General features: G+C 49.3%; 1 protein-coding gene across 1 annotated transcript in view; it reads left to right on the plus strand.

Moving 5' to 3' along the window:
* mical2a (microtubule associated monooxygenase, calponin and LIM domain containing 2a) overlaps positions 1–20,827 on the plus strand; it is a 221,235-nt gene that overhangs the window by 48,493 nt on the left and 151,915 nt on the right. The window contains exon 2 of the mRNA XM_052029660.1: positions 8,135–8,486. Coding sequence (XP_051885620.1) covers positions 8,223–8,486 — 264 coding nt within the window. The 5' untranslated portion in view covers positions 8,135–8,222. The remainder of the gene's footprint in view (positions 1–8,134; positions 8,487–20,827) is intronic.

A 20,827-nucleotide genomic window follows, 5' to 3' on the forward strand; every position in this document is an offset into this window, starting at 1 on the left:
ACTCAGCGGGTCGAGCAGCATCTATGGGGGGGGGGGGGGGGGCGGAAGGAAACCTCGACAGTTCCTCTCCCCCCACAGATGCTGTTCGGCCCGCTGAGTTCCTCCCACAGATTGTGTGTTGTTTCTGGTTCTGGAATTGTGCGAGCTGGATCTGATGCCTCGGACAGTCCCAGTGAGATTCAAATTTGTTTGCTGAGTCTTTGGTGTTGTCCTGTGGTTGGAACGTCATAGGATCATGAGCAAGGAAACAGGCCCTTCGGCCCACTGTATCCACGCTAGTTGTCATGTAGCTATTGTAAATAAATCAGGTTTATTATCACTGACATAAGACGTGAAATGTGTTGTTTTGCGGCAGCCGTACAGTGCAAGACATAAAAATCTATAAATTACAAAAATAAATCAATAAATAAAGTGCAAAAATGAAAGGAATAACGAGGTAGTGTTCATGGGTTCATGGACCGTTCAGAAATCTGATGGCGGAGGGGAAGAAGCTGTTCCTGAATCGTTGAGTGTGGGTCTTCAGGCTCCTGTACCTCCTCCCTGATGGTAGTAATGTGAAGAGGGCACGTCCCGGATGGTGAGGGTCCTTAGTGATGGATGCTGCCTTCTTGAGGTGCCACCTCTTGAAGATGTTCTCGATGGTGGGGAGGGTTGTGCCCGTAATGGAGCTGGCTGAGTCTACAACCCTCTGTGGTAAATTGGTTTATTATTTTCATGTGTATCGAGGTACAGTGAAAAACATTGTTCTGCATGCCATCCATACAGATCATTACAGTACAACAGTGCGTTGAGGTAGTACAAGGGAAAACGATAACAGAATGCAGGATAAAGTGTTACAGTTACAGAGAGAGTGCAGTGCAGGCAGACAATAAGGTGCAAGGCCTTACTGGCCCAGTTCTCAAACTGCGGCCTTCTGTGCCTCAGCTAAAAACCTGTTAAATGTTGTGGAAGTCTCTCCTTCCACCACCCCTGTTCCAGGTTCCAGCCACTGTCTTGGTGAAAAGTATCCTCCCTTGTACCCCATCTATCTGACATCACATGACAGAGAACAGTACAGCACAGGAACAGGCCCTTCAGCCCACCATGTTGTGCCGAGTTAATTAAACTAGTAACTAAACGGGTAACTAAACTAATCCCTTCTGCCCACACAATGTCCACATCCCTCCACTCTCTGCACATCCATCTGCCTGTCTAAAAGCCTCTTAAACGCCTCTATTGTATCTGCCTCCACCACCACCCCTGACAGCACATTCCAGGCACCCACCACTCTGTGTGTAAAAAAAAACTTGTCCCGCACATTTGAATTTACCCCTTCTCACCTTAACTGCATGCTCTCAAGTATTTGACATTTCAACCCTGGGGATAAAGATACCAGCTGTCTACTCTAAGATGAGATTTCTTTATTAGTCACATGTACATTGAAACACACAGTGAAATGTGTCCTTACGTAGAGTGTTCAGGGGGCAGCCCGCAAGTGTCGCCACGCTTCTGGTGCCAACATAGCACGCCCACAACTTCCTAACCCGCACGTCTTTGGAATGTGGGAGGAAACCGGAGCACCCGGGGGAAGCCCATGCAGACACGGGGAGAACGTACAAACTCCTTACAGTCAGTGGTGGGAATTGAAAGCTTGTCACTGGCGCTGTAATAGCGTTACGCTAACCGCTACATACTGCCTCTCATAATCTTATAAAGTTCTATCAGGTCTCCCCTCAGCCTCCACCGCTCCAGAGAAAACAACCCAAGTTTGTCCAACCTCTCCTTATAGCACATGCCCTCTAATCCAGGCAGCATCCTGGTGAACCTCTTCTGCACCCTCTCCAAAGCCTCCACATCCTTCCTGTAATGGGGCGACCAGAACTGAATGCAATACTCCAGATGTGGCCTGAGCAGAGTTTTATAAAGCTCCCCTCACCTTAAACCTATACCCTCTGGTTTTAGACACCTGTACTCGGGGAAAAGGTCTCTCACTTATTCTATCCTTGCCCCTCATAACTTCAAAGTCAAAGTCAAGTTTATTGTCATATACACAAGTCCATGTGTGCACAGGTGCAATGAAAAACTTACTTGCAGCAGCATCACAGGCACAGAGCATCACAAGAAAAACATAAATGCAATTTTTACAGGAAAGAACATAATTAGAACAAAAAAAAAGTCAATTTTAGTGCAAAGAGGTCCCAGAGTTGCTGTACTGAGGTGGTGATGAGGGTTGTGCCGGTTGGTTCAAGAACCGAATGGTTGAAGGGAAGTAGCTGTTCCTGAACCTGCTGCTGCGGGACATTGTCCAGCTGAGTCAGGTGGGTGGAGCTGTGTTGGGAGCCCAGTACTCGGAGGTCGGGATTAACCCCACTCAGAGGACTTGGTGTTTGATGCCTTGAGTTCGTCGCCCTGAGTTCACGGACACAGAGGGCGCCAGAGCAGTGACAAACACGCCAATCCCAGCCCAGTTATGAAATCTGAGATGATTAACGTGGCTCCGTGATCAATTACATCAGCTGGAAGCGATGTGCCAAGTTACAGCAGAGGCTGTACTGACCAGTTGCGGGGCAGGATATGTAAAGCTTCCTGCACCGGCCCCTCTCTGTAGCGGGTGTCCTCACCAGAAGCACTGACGGGGACACACAGGTAAGCAGCCGCCTGGCTTTAACTCCACAGTCCGACGGGAAGTCTGATAGTTTGGGGAAACTCTTCAGCAGTTGAGTGGGATATTTTTACACCGCCTGCATCTGTTGAGCCAGTTCTGAGAACAACGCTGTGGGAGAGGGTTATTGAGTGTGGGCCAGTGATTGCCCGCTCTCTCAGTTATTGATTATCGATCAGTTGTGATCCTCATTTGGAGGAAGGTCTTTGTCTGGGGTCCGGGCAGCTGTCAGATCCCGAGGTGAAAGTGTCCTGGTGTCAGGAGAGTGGATGAGAGGGCACCATGACAACCCTCCCTCCTTCCTTCCGAGTGTGCGGCTCGGGAATCCACATTCTTCCTCATCCAGTGGGTGCCTACCAACGCGGCTCTGCTCGACCTGTGAACGGATTTAACATTTCTGCAGCATTTTACACAACCTCAGGGCTTTCCCAAGTGCTTCGTGGCCCGGTAGGGTAGGTTATGTGAAGGGTAGTTATTGTTGTATAAAACAAGGCAGCTAAGTTAGCAGCAGCAATCTCCCACACACACTATTAAAAGTTTGATCAGATAATCCATTTGTGTGAAGTCAGTTGACCGATTTGAATACTAATCTCTAGGCACAGGGGAGAACGTATTTCATAACTTTTATATTTCTTTACGACAGAGGCCTTTCAGCCCATCGAGTCTATACTGACATCATTCCCCCACTTATCTCTCTGTAACCGATTCTCTCTCACACGCCCATTAATATCCCCCTGATTCTCCAACTACACACCTACACACAGGGCAGTTTACAGCAGGCAGTTAACCTACCGACCCGCACGTCTCTGGGATGTGGGAGGAAATCGGACCCCCCCCCCCCCGGCGGTGGGCGGGGGGAAACCACACGGTCACAGGGAGAACGTGCAAACTCCACACAGACAGCACCGGAGGTCGGGATCGAACCCGGGTCTCTGGAGCTGTGAGCAGCTGCACTACCCGCTGCACCACCGCTGCCTACTGGCCGTGGGATCTCTTCCAGTCAGGGGAGGGGAGGGGGGACTCAGTTTAGCATCCAAAGCATGGCCCCTCCAACGCTGCAGTACTCCCTCAGTCCTGTTCCAGGAACACCAGTCCATGCCATCCACTGTAGGTGGACGTGATTGGGCCGTGGATCCTGATACATAAACCTGGCTAATGATAAAAATAAATTTAAACTTGTTTATTAATGTCACCCGTACCGAGGTACAGTGAAAAACTGTGTTTTGCATGCTATCCATACGTCAGTGCGTTGAGGTAGTACAAGGGAAAACAATAACAGAATGCAGAATAAAGTGTCACAGTTACAGAGAAAGTGCAGTGCAGGCAGACAATAAGGTGCAAGGTCATAATGAGGTAGATTGTGAGGTCAGGAGTCCATTTTATCGTACTAGGGGACAGCTCAATAGTCAGGATAGAAGCTGTCCTTGAGCCTGGTGGGACGTGCTTTCAGGCTTTTGTATCTTCTGCCCAACGGGAGGGGGGAGAAGAGAGAATGTCCGGGGTGGGTGGGGTCTTTGATTATGCTGGCTGCTTTACCGAGGCCGTGGGAAGTGTAGACAGAGTTCATGGAGGGGAGGCTGGTTTCTGTGATGTGCTGGGCTGTGCCCACAACTCTCTGCAGTTCCTTGTGGCCCTGGGCAGAGCAGTTGCCGTACCAAGCCGTGATGCATCCAGATAGGATGCTTTCTATGGTGCAATGATTCATGACTTGTGATCAAAAGGTGATGAAGTTTCAAAGTGTTTTTATTGGGTGTAAATGTTGTGGGATGTGTAAGGCACAGTAGATACATTATATTCTTTTTAAACTTAAAATTGCAGTTGTTGATGGCAAGGATGTTTCCTGAGATCATTTACACAATCCATTTAGATCTCTGATTCTTTAATCAGGTCTGGGGTCCCTTTCGTGCACTGTTGAAGTGAGGGAACAAGTTGAGGAAAGAGTTAAGGGGCCAGAGGAAGTCACTGTGTCTGAGCTTCCATCAGTTGAAGTGATGTAACAAATATTTAATACTCTGGAGAGCAGCAGAGGGTCCTTGAGCACATTCAAAAATTGGCAACATTCCCAGCAATCCGAGCTGCTGGTATATTTCCAAGTACTCAGGTAAAATTGGGCAAGTTTGGGAATGTCTGGTGCTGTTCAGAGATCCCAGGTGCAAGGTTGCCAGCTCTGGCTACACAGGGGCCTGTGGCTGTGTGGCCTTGTGTGTAGGAGGCAGGTGTGTGGTCCAGGCCCCTGTGGAGTGCTGCGGGAGCGCAGCACTGTCAGGGGAGCCACCTTTCAGGCAAACTGAAACATTAAATCTGTTTCTCCTTCCATGTATTAAACCAGACCAGGGAAGGACACAGACTCCCTTCATAGAACATAGAACACTACAGCACAGTACAGGCCTTTCGGCCCACAATGTTGTGCCGACAGTTTATCCTGCTCTGAGATCTATCTAACCCTTTCCTCCCCTATTTTTCTATCATTCATGTGTCTATCTGAGTCTCTTAAATGCCCCCAATGTATATGCCCCCACAACCTCTGCTGGCAGTGCGTTCCACACACCCACCACTCTCTGTGTAAAAAGAAAACTTACCCCTGACATCCCCCTTATACCTTCCTCCAATCACCTTAAAATTATGTCCCCTCGTGTTAGCCACTGTCACCCTGGGAAAAAGTCTCTGACTGTCCACTCGATCTATGCCTCTTATCATCTTGTACACCTCTATCAAGTCACCTCTCATCCTCCTCCTCTCCAAAGAGAAAAGCCCACTGAAGGATGTTAGTGAACCAAATGGAGTTTATGACAATCTGGTAGTTTCATGGTTACCAGTTGTTTGTTCCAGATTCATTTAATTAATTTTAATTCTACAGCTGCTTAGTGGGAACTAATCACATGTCTGCAGATGACTAGCTACTTGTCCGCTAACTTAACCATGGCACCCACCTCTGCTCCTCATTGTGGAGATTTGGGGATCTTGACTTCTCAAACTGCGGGGGGGGGGGGTTAATAGCCAGCAACTCGGGGTGGGAGCGCGGTGATCGGAGGATATGGAGTGGAGGGATTCAGCCGATGGACCGGAGGGGAGAGGAGGGGGGTGTTTTTCCACAGTGAGTTGCTGTGATGTGGGCATCGTTCCTGAAAGGGTGGTGAAAGCAGGTTCAACAGGAACTTAAAAAGTAGATGTGGTAAATGTGAAGGGAATGTTTCTAGGTATTATTGGGCAGGAGCAGCTCAGAGAGTCATACAGCACGGAAACAGGCCCTACGGCCCAACTCGTCCTTGCCGACAAAGGTGTTTAGCTGATCTAGTCCCATTTGGCCCATATCCCTCTCAACCTTTCCTATCCGTGTATCTTTTAAATGTTGTTAATGTGCCTGCCTCAACCACTTCCTCTGGCAGCTCGTTTCATACACTCACCACCCTCTGTGTGAAAAAGTTGCCCCTCAGGTCCCTTTTAAATCTTCCCCCTTTCACCTTAAACCTGTGCCCTCAAGTTTTTGATTCCCCAACCCTGGGAAAAAGACCGAGTGCATTCACCCTGTCTATGCCCCTCATGATTTTATACACCTCCATAACGTCACCCCTCAGTCTCCCTGTAACTCAGGCCCTCGAGTCCTGGCAGCATCCTTGTAAATCTTCTCTGCGCTCTTTCCAGCTGAATAACTTCTTTCCTTTATCTGGGCGACCAAAACCGTCCACACTGCTCCAGGTGCAGCCTCACCAATGTCCTGCACAACTGCAACATAACGTCCCGACTCCTGTACTCAGTGCCCTGACTGATGGCCAGCGTGGCAAACGCCTTCTTCACCACCCTGTTCTCCAAGCTTTCTTGTGGGGTGGTGGGTGGGGTGGGTGGGTGAGAAAGATACAACGTCACCACTAAATCCTGACAAGATGATAAGACAGAGGGGCAGAATCAGGCCATTCAGCCCATCAAGTCTGCTCCATCATTCGATCATGGCTGATTTATTTTTCCCTCTCAACCTCATTCTCCTGCCTTCTCCCCGTAACCTTTGACGCCCTTACTGATCAAGAACCTATCAACCTCCGCTTTAAATATACCCAAGGACTTGGCCTCCACAGCCGTCTGTGACAATGAATTCCACAGATTCACCTCCCTCTGGCTAAAGAAATTCCTCCTCATCTCTGTTCTAAAAGGACGTCCTTCTATTCTGAGGCTGTGCCCTCTGGTCCTAGACTCTCCCACTACTGGAAACATCCTCTCCATGTCCACTCTATCCAGGCCTTTCAATATTCGGTAGGTTTCAATGAGATCCCCCCTCATCCTTCTAAACTCCAGTGAGTACAGGCCCAGAGCCATCAAACACTCCTCGTATATTAACCCTTTCGTTCCCAGGATCATTCTCGTAAACCTCCTCTGGACCCTCTCCAACGCCAGCACATCCTTCCTTAGATATGGGGCCCAAAACTGCTCACAATACTCCAAATGTGGTCTGACCAACACCTTATAAAGCCTCAGCATTACATTCTTGCTTTTATATTCTAGTCCTCTCGAAATGAATGCTAACATTGCATTTGCCTTCCTTACTACTGACTCAACCTGCAAGTTAACCTTTAGGGAATTCTGCACTGGAACTCCCAAGTCCCTTTGCGCCTCTGATTTCTGAATTCGCTCCCCGTTTAGTAAATAGTCTACGCCTTTATTCCTTCCACCAAGGCCCATCCCTTGAAGGTGGGGGGTGAGCTACCTTCTTGATCCACTACAGTCCAGTGTAAAGACTTAATGCTGCATTGCCAAAATAAATGGCCCCCACCCAGCGTAGAGTTTGCGTTTGAACACTGCATAAGAAATATAATTAAAGTACATGCAGGGTGGCACCAAAGTGTTGTGACTCGTTGCAAGCTGCTCTCTTCAGATCTACTCAATAATTACTTCTTTTTTTTGTCTTTTCTGTAGCAATAAGTTTTGTAATGCAGAATGCCCAGATTTAACCCTTTGAAGTTTCTGCAGGGTTAAATTGGAAAACTGGTTTATTATTGTCACATGTACTGAGGTACAGTAAAAAAACTTTGTTTTGTATGCCGTCCATACAGATCATTTCATCACATCAGCGCCTTGAGGTAGTACAAGGGAAAACAATAACAGAATGCAGAATGAAGTGTTGCAGTTACAGAGAAAGTGCAGTGCAGGCAGACAATAAGGTGCAAGGGCATAACGAGGTAGATTGTGAGGTCAGGAGTCCATCTTACTGAACTAGGGAACCGTTCAATAGTCTTATAACAGCGGGATAGAAGCTGTCCTTGAGCCTGGTGGTACGTGCTTTCAGGCTTTTGTATCTTCTGCCTGATGGGACGGGGCAGAAGAGAGAATGTCCGTGGTGGGTGGGGTCTTTGATTATGTTGGCTGCTTTACCGAGGCAGTGAGAAGTGTAGACAAGAGTTCATGGAGGGAGCTGTGTCCACAACTCTCTGCAGTTTCTTGCGGTTTTACACTGGATTAATTTTTTGATGGTCTAATTGTGCTTTGTCTCTGCAAATGTTTCAGAGTCAATGATGCGTGAGGGTAAATGTTAGTGCACTCGGCCAGAGGTGAGCAGTGGGAGTCCGACCTTGCTCTGCTGAGTGGCTGAGCCATGGGTGAAAATGACGGTGATAAAGGCAGCCAGGCCGGACAGCTCTTCGAAAACTTCGTGCAGGCCTCGACGTTCCGGGGAACGCTGCAGGCTTTCCACATACTTTGCCGGCAACTGGACCTTGACCCCCTGGACCATCAGATGTTCTACTCCACGCTGAAGTCGAGGGTCAACACTTGGAAAGCCAAAGCCCTTTGGAGCAAACTCGACAAGCAGAGCAGTCACAAGGAGTACAAGAAGGGCAATGCATGTCCGGACACACAGGTGAGCACTGTGGACACACAGTGGCCCTTACTATCTTCCAAGGGGCGTGCGGTCAGCTAGTGTATGAGCCAACAGGGAGCCTTAGAAATGGGATTGCCATTGGAATTGATTTGTTATTGTCATATGTTCCGAGGTGTGTGAAAACCGTCGAGGTAGTTAATAATAACAGGGAAAGGGAGCTAAAAACTAGAGGGCACAGGTTTAAAGTGAGTGGGGAAAGGTTTAAAAGGGACACAAGATGCAACGTTTTCACACAGAGGGTGGTGGGTGTGTGGAACGAGCTGCCAGAGGAAGTGGCAGAGGTGGGTACAATTACAAATGTTTAAAAGGCATTTGGACAGGAACATGGATAGGAAAGGTTTAGAGGGATATGGGCCAAACGCGGGCAAATAGGACTGGCTTAGATGGGAATCTTGGTCAGCATGGACCAGTTGGGCTGAAGGGCCTGTCTCTGTGCTGTATTACTCTATAATTCTATGGGAATGTAGAATCTAGTGTTACAGGTACAGAGAAAGTGCAGTGCAGGCAGACAAAGTGCAAGAGCCATGACGAGGTAGATTGGGAGATCAAGTCTTCACCTTTTAGTGTGTGAGAGGTCTGTTTAAGAATCTGATAACAGCAGGGTAGAAGCTGTCCTTGAGCCTGGTGGTACGTGTTTTCCTGCTTTTGTGTCTCCTGCCCAATGGGAGGAGGGAGACGAGAGATTGTCCGGGGTGGGTGGGGTCTTTGATTATGTCGGCTGCTTTACCAAGGCAGCGGGAAGTGTAAATGGAGTCGGTGGAGGGGAGGCTTGTTTGTGTGATAGACTGAGCTGTGTTTACAACTCCCTGCAGTTTCTTGCAGTCCTGGGCAGAGCAGTTGCCGTACCAAGCTGTGATGCATCCAGATAGGATGATTTCTGTGGTGCATCTGTAAAAGTTAGTGAGAGTCTGTGGGGATATGCTGAATTTTCTCGGCCTTCTGAGGAAGTAGAGGCATTGGCCTGCTTTCTAGGCCATAGCGTCAGCTGTGAAGAGAGAAACAGGGTTAATGTTTCAGGTCGATGTCTGCTGAGCGTTCCATCATTTTTTGTTTCCATTTCTGATCCCCCTTGCCTGTTTTTGCAAGCCTTTGTAAGTCAGGTCTGAGCCCCAGCGGTGATTGGCTCCAGATCAGGGGAGGCTGTCCTGGCTGCGGAGAGGGTGCAGAGGACACCTCGCGGGTACCACCCCAGAGATGGGGTTTGGAGTGGCGGAGAGACTGCAGGAGTTGGGCTTGTTCTCACTGGGACGGAGAAGGTGATGAGAAGTTGGGACTTTGGAGTTGAGGAGAATTTCATCAAAACTTCCAAAATTCCTATAGGGTCCACAGGTTGGATGCAGGGGGATGTTTACCCCTGACTGAGGAGTCTAGGACCAGGGGGCATGGTTTGAGCATAAGGGGCAGGGGGGAGAGATCATTTAGGTCAGAGAGGTGAAATTTCCTCACACAGAGGTAGTGAATCTGTGGAATTCCCTTCCCTGGAGGGCTGACAATTCCACAGGTTATTGTGTTCATGCAAGGCCAAGATCCTGGGCTTTCAGGGAATCGAGGAATGTGGGGAGAGTGCAGGAAAAAGGTGCAAAGGTAGATCACCCATGATCTTGATGAACAGCAGAGCAGTCTCGATGGGCTGAATGACCTCCTCCTCCTGGTTCTGATGTAATGGACGTGTTGAACATCCTGAGGGGTCTGATAAGGGGAAAGGGGAACCTTGTTTCTGGTCTTTGGTGGGTGATTTGAAGACCTGGAGTGAAGGGGATCGGCAGGAGGACCGGAGCGGAGCAGAGTGGAGGGGAATGTTTTCCCACAGGGAGCTGCTATGGTCTGGGATGCGTTGCCTGAAATGGCGGAAGGAAATAGATCCAATGGGAACTTACAAAATGGAATTGGAGAAATATTGGAAACAGCAGTATTTTGGTGGGCTGTGGTGAGGGAGCAGGGGAACTCTTTCATGGAGCTGGTAGATGATAGGAGCAGAATTAGGCCATTCAGCCCATCGTCTGCTTCGATCATGGCCGATTTCTCTCTTTCTCTCTCTCTCAACCCCATTCTCTCGCCTTCTCCCCGTAACCCTTAACCCACTTACCAATCAAGAACCTATCAATCTCTGCCTTAAGTACACCCAATGACGTGGGCTCCACAGCCCTCTGTGGCAATGGATTCCACAGATTCACCGCCCTCTGGCTGAAGAAATTTCTCCTCATCTCAGTTTTAAAGGGACGTCCCTTCATTCTGAGGCTGTGCCCTCAGATCCTGGACTCTCCCACTGATGGAAACATCCTCTCCACGTCCACTCTATCCAGGCCTTTCAGTGTCTGGTGGGTTTCACTGAGATCCCCCCTCATCCTTCTGAACTCCAGTGAGTACAGGCCCAGAGACATCAAACGCTCCTCATCAGCCATGATCTTGATGAACAGCAGTGCAGTCTTGATGGGCTGAATGGCCTTCTCCTAATTCTGATGTAATGGACGTGTTGAACATCTGGAGGGGTCTGATAAGAGGAAAGGGGAAACTTCATCCTTATGGAATGCAGCAAATCTGGTTCAGACTCCCAGTTCTCACGCTGATCCGTAGTATGAATGAGCCTTGGTGTGCAAGGCTGAGGTACGTTTAATAGATGCCAGACTCACTTATGGAGAAGCACAGTGACCCAGTACAGATAACCTCTGAATTCCAGAGATCCGGATTACCACCTTAAATGGGAAGAAGAGCAGGAATGGCTGCAGCCTCCTCCCTTTCTCAGACCTGTGCTATTTTGGGCTGGTATCCCTACACCGGGGACAGAATTCCACAGATTTTTGCGTTGCAATTTCCCGAGGTGACGGTGATTGTCTGTGACCAGCAGCGTTCACTGGCAGTGTGGCGGAGGGGAGACACTGGGCTGTGAGTGGGGTCAACGTTACCCAGCCCAGACCCCAGCCTCACCACCACTGAGGTCACAGCAGGGTCCTCTGGGCATAGACGCCTCATTTGATTGTCACTGAGGCAAACAGAATTCCAACCCATCCAGAGAGGGCATATTAAAACAACATCTCGCCACCATTCGAAGGTCCCAGCATGGCTCCTTCGCAGTTGTGATGCCCTGAGGATACACAAGGTGCTATAGAAATGCAATCCCTTCACTTCCTCTCTTTTTCAGACTCTCAAACTTATTCTCTCTCTCTGCTTGCTTCCTCTTTGCCCTCCCCCCTCCCCCCTCCCCCTCTCCCTCTCCCTCTCTCCCTCTCTCCCTCTCCCTCGCGTCTTCTCTCGGGCTCTCCCTCCTCTCCCTCACCTGCTATCTCTCTGCTAGCTAGTTGGCCAGCGTAAATTGCCCCTTGCGTGTAGGTGAGTGGTACAATCGAGGGTGGGGGGGGTGTTGATTGTACGTAGGGAGAGAGGTATCAGTGTAAATGGGTGGTTGATGGTTGGCATGGCCTCGATGGGCCAAAGGGCCTGTTTCTGTGCTGTACCTCTCTGTGGCTGTAAGTAAACGGGCTGTGTTGGCTGGTCAGGTAAACGAGCCAATGGCAATATCTGAAGAGCCGACGGGCCACTCCGCTGCTGGGAGTGCCGGGAGCTGGGAATGAGTGTTGGAGGATTCACTCCAGTATGGAATTCTCAGAACCAACCAGGATCCCAATGTCCTTGCTGGGCAATGGTCCAGGCAACCCATTCCCAACTCCTTCTACATGGGCACAATTCCCCTTGTCGTGGCAAGTGTGTTGACACTTCCTGTGCACACTGGGGGCAGAGGTTTAAGGGAGGTGTCACTTGAAGTGATGGCGAGAGTAACCTCACGCAGTGAGTTGTGAGCTGGGAGAAGCAAATGTAGCAGCAAATTTCAGAAGGGACTTGGATAAACATTGGAAAGGGAAGTAATTTTGAGAAGCAGGAGGTTTCACTGGGATCTAAAACTGTGCTGAATTACTCATATGGTGTAGAATGATGAAGTAAATCACCTCTGAATGTTCTGACTCTCCTGAATCCCCACCATCCTCTCAATCTCACTAACTGTAACACTTTATTCTGCATTCTGTTATTGTTTTCCCCTGTACTACCTCAATGCACTGATGTGATGAAATGATCTGTATGGATGGCATGCAAAACAAAGTTTTTCACTGTACCTCAGTACATGTGACAATAATAAACCAATTTGCCAATTTTAACTGAATTATCTTAAATGTTGTTACTATTTACTGCAGGGCGTGTGGCAGCTAACTTGTGCATAGCAAGCTCCCACCTAGTGCAGAGCCAAAGTGTCCAATGTTCTGTTCTAACAGTGTTGGTTTGAAGTGTGTGTGTTGCCCCAGAACACTGAGGGAATATCCTTGGGTTTCACAACATTGCTGCATTTGCATTAATCCCACCTTGATCCCAGAGGTGCAATCCAATGGAAGAGATGTTAGTAAATAATCCCATGGCAATTCATCTTTAGGGGCACCCCCCTCTGCTGATGTGGCCAGTAATAAGGTTTCTGGAACAAGTTTCAGTTTGATTTGAATTGTGGTTTTCTGGTTGAAGTGAATGTTGAGGATATGTCACTAAATGTGCCGTGAGGTTCCATCACTGGGAGAGTGTGTGGTTGCAGTCCAGGTCTGAATCATCTTTTAAACCAACGAGGAACAACTGTAATACGACCAGACAATGCTGGAAACACTCAGCAGGTCAGGCAGCATCTGTGGGGGAGAGAGGGAGAGAGAGAGAGAGAGAGAGAGAGAGAGAGAGTATTCACACACCTAGTTGATGACACTTCATTAGAACTCACAAAGGTTCTAATGGACGGTCAACCTGCAACATTACCTGTTTTTCTCTCTCCGCAGAAGCTGCCTGACCCGCTGAGAGTTTGCAGCATTTTCTGTTTTTATTTCAGATTTCCTGTATCTGCAGTGTTTGATTTTCAATCTAGTTGGCATGTTTAGTAAGTTTGCAGATGACACCAAAATTGGTGGTGTGGCGGACAGTGAAGAAGGTTGTCTATGGTCACAACAGGATCTTGGTCAACTGGGGAAGTGGGCAAAGGAGTGGCTGATGGAACTTAGCTCGGACAAGTATGAAGTGATGCATTTTTGGAAGCTAAACCAGGGCAGGACATAGTGAATGGCAGGGCCCTGGGGAGTCTTGTAGCACAGTTGAGACCTAGGGGTACAGGTATATAGTTCCCTGAAAGTGGTGATACAGGTAGACAGTGTAGTGAAGAAGGCGTACGGCACACTTGCTTTCATCGGACAGGGCGCTGAGTACAGGAGTTGGGACGTCATGTTACGGCTGTACAGGATGTTGGTTAGACCGCACCTGGAATATCGTGTGCAGTTCTGGTCACCGTACCATAGAAAGGATGTGCTTGAGCTAGAGAGGGTGCAAAAAGATTCTCAAGAACGTTGCTCGGACTGGAGGGCATGGATTAGAAGGAGAGGTTGGATAGGCTGGGACTGGAGTGAAGGAGGCTGAGGGGCGACCTTGTGGAGGTTTATAAAATCATGAGGGACTTAGATAAGGTGATGGACACTATCTTTTTCCCAGGGTAGGGGACTCTAAAACCAGAGGGCATAGGTTTAAGGTGAGAGGGGGGAGATTTAAAGGGGACCTGGGGGGCAAGATTTGCCACACAGAGGGTGGTGGGTGTGTGGAACGAGCTGTCCGATGAGGGGGGTACAATTACTTCGTTTAAAAGACACTTGGACAGGTTCTTGGATAGGAGAGGTTTATGGGCCAAATGCAAGCAAATGGGATTAGTTTGGAGAGGCATCTTGGTCGGCATGGACGAGTTGGGCCAAAGGGCCTGTTTCCGTGTTGATGACTCTGATAACTGAGAAACCACTGTCGCTGAATTCAAATTTAAAAAAAGCGACTGAACAGTGTGTTGTCAGGTGGAGTGTTGTGTTGTATGATATCCCAACACTGTGTTCATGTTATCTGCTCGCAGTCAAAGTCCGTCTGTTGTATTAACAGCGTTTTAGATTTTTAGATATCTTTATAGTCACATGTACATTTGCTCAGTAAATGTCTGAATTATTCACGGCTGTGGTCACCTTGTCTGTGAATAATTATGTTTCTGGCATTGCCTTTTTTAGTCTGTAGTTAACGCAACGTCACAATGTTAGTTAGTCACTGCCAGACCCTGGATGCAGAGTTGGCTCATTCTGAGTCATAGCCATTTCCTCTTGTTTGAACATCATCTGGGCACCGCAGAGGTGCAACCAGTTCCATACTGTCAGTTGGAACCTCGAGAGAAACTGTCCGGTTTTAAAAATAATGCGTCAGCCTCAAGTAAAACTTTCAATTTCCAGTCAGGCGATTCCTGTTACAAAAGATCTTGATGCATCATCCAGGCTGATGCTCCAGGGCAGTACTGAGGGAGGGTCTCACTGTGGGGGGAGCGGTACTGAGGGAGGGTCACACCATGGGAGGTCTCTATACGAGGGAGTCCTCCCGCTGTACATCAGGGACCTGGGGTGGCGGGTGCTGCACCGGCCGGTACCGTGCAACCAATTCTTAAGCTGGTTCACCGACATTCCGGCCGCCTTTCACTTCTGTAGCTGAGACGAGACTGTGTACCACCTGTATGCAGAATGCGAGAGACTGCAGCCCCTCTTTGCATATCTGAGGGGGCTGCTGCTTAAGTTCTGGCTGCACTTCAGCCCGACGCTGTTGGTTTACGGACCCCAGTGCGGCATGGGGCGGGGCGCGTGGAGGATCTCTTGGTGGGTCTTCTGTTGGGCCTGGCCAAGCTGGCCATCCACGGGACGCGGCGGCGGGCAGCTGAAGGTACCGGTCAGCCTGCCTGCCCGTCTTCCACGCTTACGTGCGCGCTCGGGTGTCTTTGGAACGGGAGCACGTGGTCTCCGCGGGCGGCCTGGCCGAGTTCCATGCTCGGTGGGCCCCTCGGGATCGCGTGTGTCGTGGACGACACCAATATGATTTTGATATGAAGTATTGAGCGTTGTGGTACCGGGCGTAGTGACATATGTGTGTTTTCGCGGGTGTTAGTTTACGGTAATCTCTGAAGTTCTGTAGTTGACTAGCTGATCCTTTCTGTATTAGATGTCTACATTTGATATTTGTAGTCTTCTGTAGTGCTTTTAGCTAATAAACGTTTTCTAAAAAAAAAGAAGCAGTACTGAGGGAGCTTCGCACTGTGAGGTGGGGGAGGGGCAGTCCTGAGGGATTAGGGTGATCAGCGGTTAGTTGGCCTCAGTATCCCTGGGTCGGCAGCTGAAGGAGGGACTGGGATGGATGGCGAGGGGGGTTCTGAAGGAAGGGTGTATAATCTGTCTGTTATGTGGTGAACCCTCTGGTGTCTCTGCTGTCGTGAGTGTGGGTGGGATGTCCCCAACCCCTCCAGAGTCTGCACCCTTGCTCAGGCTGCTGCTCGGAGGTTTGTAACAGGTGACCGCCCTGATCGCCCGCATTTGTTGATAACTCCCACTTGGCACAAACAGGATGGGAACAATCCCCGATGTGCAATCTGTGGTCTTTGCTTTTCCGTGGATTGAACCTGCCCTCAGTCAGTTCCCTGGCTGAAGTCACGTTCTCAGCGCACTCGATTACCGTCCTGTGGTTACACTGGAGGCAGGAGTCCTCCCTGGAGATGTGCTATTGTTTGTGAGCTGTGGCCGGGACCTTCTGTGATTGGCTTGAAGCCCATCGTATTCCTCTGAACTGTCCCGGTGACCGGCAATGTTAACCATTTCCCTGCACTGATTGGGGGCTGGAAATGTAACACGTTACAAAATCAGCAGCGTCAGGAGTGACCACATTTGGAGTGTTGTGTTCAGTGTTGGTCACCCTGCTGCAGGAAAGGTGACATTAAGCTGGAAAGAGTGCAGAGGAGATTTACAAGGATGTTGCCAGGACTTGAGGGACCGAGCAGGTTGGGACTTTTTCATTGGAGCATAGGAGAATGAGGGGTGATCTTATAGAGGTGTATAAAATCATGAGGGGCATAGATAGGGTGAATGCACACAGTCTTTTTCCCAGGGTTGGGGAATCGAGAACTAGAGGGCACAGGCTTAAGGTGACGGGAGAGATTTAATAAGAACTTGAGGGACAACTTTTTCACACAGAGGGTGGTCCGTATATGGAACGAGCTGCCAGAGGAAGTGGGTGAGGCAGGTCCATTAACCACATTTAGAAGGTAATTGGACAGGTACATGGATAGGAAAGGTTCAGAGGGATATGGGCCAAACACAGGCAACTGGGACTAGCTCAGGTGGGTATCTTGGTCAGTATGGACCAGTTGGGCCGAAGGGCCTGCTTCTGTGCAAACCACTCGTCCCATTGTATGTGTGCTAGCCCTTTGAAGGAACTCTCCAAGTGGCCCTGATCCCTTGCTCACATCATGTATTTTTATGTTTCCATAGGACACAGACAGGCTCACTTATCCTGCTCAGTCACCATCCAATCCCCTTTGTAAATGGACTGTTGTGCCTGGCTCCAGGCAGCACGTTCCATGTTGTAGTGATGCTGTGTGGAAAGGCATTTCCGCAGGTCCCCCTCTGGTTCCTCGACAGACGTCATCAATCCTCCTGCCATTCTTCAGCTGGGGAACCATTCTGTACTTCAAACATCTCCATCCAATCTCCGCGTGACCACCCCCCCTCCACCCCGCCCCTCCATTCTCTCCACAGGGCGTGGTCTAGATGTGGCACAGAGGGGCCTGTTTCTGTGCTGGGAGGCAGACAGAGTCTGTTTCAACCATAGAGCCCCCATTCACACCTGTCCTACACTTCATCCTCCCCACATTCCCATCAACTCCCTCCAGATTCAATCCCTCAACTACGCACAAGGGGCAACTTACAGCAACCAATTAACCCCCAGACCTGCATGTTTTTGTGACGTGGGAGGAAACTGGGGCACCCGGGGGGAAACCCACGCGGTCACAGGGAGAACGTGCAAACTCCACACAGACAGCACCGAAGGTCAGGATTGAACCTGGGTCTCTGGAGCTGTGAGGCAGTGGCTCTACCCGCTGTACCACAGTGCTGCTTTAATATCTAGTGGTACATAGAGTCATAGAATCAGACCTTTCAGCCCACAACTGTCTATTAAGTACCCATCTATACTAATCCCATTTCCTAGCACTTGGTCTGTAGACATTTTTTTCCTTGACAATTCAAGGCCTTGTCTCGATTCTTCTCAGATGCTGCGAGAGTTTCCACCTCCACTGTCCCCTCAGGCACTGAGACCCAGATTCCAACCACCCTCCAGGGAGAAAATCCTTCCTCGGATCCCCTCTAAACCTTTTGACTTACCCTAAACCTGGTCATGGACACCTCTGATCAGGGGCATAGACAGTAGGAAACTCTTCCCCTTGTGATTTTGTGTCTAATGGGTTAACAAATAACTTGAGGCAAAGGTCAACAAAATCTTGAAGTTTGACCTGCAAAATGTCCAGTGAACCCTAATCCGGAACCAGTCTCCTTGATTCCTGAATACACAGAACACAGAACAGTACAACACAGGAACAGGCCCTTCGGCCCACCATGTCTGTGCAGAACACAATGCCAAATTAAACTAAATCCCTTCTGCCTGCACATGATCCACATCCCTCCATTCTCTGCGTACTTATGTGCCTATCTAACAGCCTCTTAAACCCTACTGTTGTATCCGCCTCCAGCTATCCACCACTCTCTGTGTTGGGGAAATAAAAAATTTTCCCTGCACATCTCCCTTCAGCTTTCCCCCTCTCACCTTAAACCTACGCCCTCTAGTATTTGACATTTCTTGGTATTGGTATTGGTTTATTATTGTCACTTGTACCGAGGTACAGTGAAAAACTTGTCTTGCACACCGATCGTACAGGTCAATTCATTACACAGTGCAGTTACATTGAGTTAGTACAGAGTGCATTGATGTAGTACAGGTAAAAACAGTAACAGTACAGAGTAAAGTGTCACAGCTACAGAGAAAGTGCAGTGCAATAAGGTGCAAGGTCACAACAAGGTAGATCGTGAGGCCAAGAGTCCATCTCATTGTATAAGCAAACTGTTCAATAGTCTTATCACAGTGGGGTAGAAGCTGTCCTTAAGTCTGGTGGTACGTGCCCTCAGGCTCCTGTATCTTCTGCCCGATGGAAGAGGAGAGAAGAGAGAATGTCCCGGGTGGGTGGGGTCTTTGATTATGCTGGCTGCTTCACCAAGGCAATGAGAGTCCAAGAAGGGGAGGCTGGTGTCCGTGATGCGCTGGGCTGTGTCCACAACTCTCTGCAGTTTCTTGCGGTCCTGGGCAGAGCAGTTGCCGTACCAAGCCGTGATACATCCAGATAGGATGCTTTCTATGGTGCATCTGTAAAAGTTGGTGAGAGTCAAAGGGGACAAACCAAATTTCTTTAGCCTCCTGAGGAAGTAGAGGCGCTGGTGAGCTTTCTTGGCCGTGGCTTCTACATGATTTGACCAGGACAGGCTGTTGGTGATGTTCACTCCCAGGAACTTAAAGCTCTCAACCCTCTCGACCTCAGCACCATTGATGTAGACAGGTGCATGTACACCACCCCCTTTCCTGAAGTCAATGACCAGCTCTTTAGTTTTGTTGACATTGAGATACGGCCTACAACGGTGGTATCATCTGCAAACTTGTAGATGGAGTTAGAGCAGAATCTGGCCACACAGTCATGAGTGTATAGGGAGTAGAGTAGAGGGCTGAGGACGCAGCCTTGTGGGGCACCAATGTTGAGAATAATCGTGCCAGAAGTATTGCTGCCTATCCTGACTGATTGCGGTCTGTTTGTTAGAAAGTCAAGGATCCAGTTACAGAGGGAGATGTTGAGTCCTAGGTCTCAGAGTTTGGTGACAAGCTTGCTTGGGATTATTGTATTGAAGGCAGAGCTGTAGTCAATAAACAATAGTCTGACATAAGTGTCTTTATTGTCCAGATGCTCCAGAGCTGAGTGTAGGGCCAGGGAGATGGCATCCGCTGTAGACCTGTTTCAGTGCAGGTAAATGGGACTAGTGGAATAAAGTTTCAGCACAGACTAGAAGGGCCGAGTGGCCTGTTTTCTGTGCTGTAGTGTTCTATGGTTCTAACCATCTCTTCTGCACCCTCTCCAAAGCCATCACCACTTCTCTAACGTGCTGCACCCAGGATTGGACACAGCCCTCCAGTTGGGACTGTACCAGTGCTTATAAATGTTTATCACAACGTCCTTGCTTCTCTTATCCGGAGTTCAGGATCCCGTGTGCTTTTTAAACCACTTCCTCAACCCACCCTGCCACGTTATATCCACAGGTCTCTCTAATTTTGAACTCCTTTTAGAAATATTCCCTCTAGATTTTATCACCTCGTCTCATTTCTCTGACCAAAATATAACACCACATTTCTCAGCATTACGTTTCATCCCACCTATCTGCCCATTCAGCAGCTGCCTCGGTCTTGTATCTTTGTATAGTCTATTAATATCTTCCTGCAGCTCACGATGTTTCCAACTTTTGTGTCATTGGCAGATTTGGTAGTTGTGCCCTGTCCAGTCATTAACACATCTTAAGAAAATGAGTGATCCCAGTAGTGACCCTGGTGAACTCCACCCCGCACGTCCGTCTGCTCTGAGACAACCTTTCACTGCCACAAACGATCTGCTGGAGGAACTCAGCGGGTCGAGCAGCATCTGTGGGGGGAAAGGAATTGTCGACATCTCGGGTCGAGACCCTGCATCGGGAGAGGGGAAGTGGCTGGTATAAGGGGAGAGTGGCGGGACAGGAGCCATTGGTGGACTGAGGTGGGGTGTGAGAAGATGGGCAGGTTGGGCCTGGTAGGGGAGGGGAGTGGGTTGGAGTTGGGAGACAGTGGCAGGTGAGTGACAGATGGAGGGAGAGAGGGAAAAGGGTAAAACTAAACGGATGGAGCGAGGGAGGGGGAGGGGGATGGTGGGAGACGGCTGCTGGAGGGAGATAAGCAGGAACACAAAGGGCTCCCAGTGCTGGACTCTGATGTGTGAAGGACCTGAGACTGGGAACCACTGGGGGAGAGGCGTACGGCAGTCGGAACTAAATGGGGTGTGGGGGGGGGGGGGGGAGTCCTGTGTGTATAGTGGGTGGATGGAACCAGGAGGGGGAAGGGAGTGAAGATGGGTGAAAGGGGGTTGGGGGGGGTGTTGGAAAGGGGATAAAAATGGGAGGGCCGTAGGAAGGTCAGAGGGAGAGGGGTGGGTGTGGGAAGGGGGAAGAAAGGGTTACCTGAAATTGGAAAACTCAATATTTACGCGGTTGGGTGGTACACCTCCCCGCCGGAACGTGAGGTGATGTTCCAGTACACAGACCATAGAACACTACAGCACAGTACAGGCCCTTCAGCCCACAATGTTGTGCCGACATTTTACCCTGCTATTGTTTTTACCTGTACTACAT

This window comes from Pristis pectinata, chromosome 14 (assembly GCF_009764475.1).
Source record: "Pristis pectinata isolate sPriPec2 chromosome 14, sPriPec2.1.pri, whole genome shotgun sequence".
Taxonomy (NCBI): Eukaryota; Metazoa; Chordata; class Chondrichthyes; order Rhinopristiformes; family Pristidae; genus Pristis; species Pristis pectinata.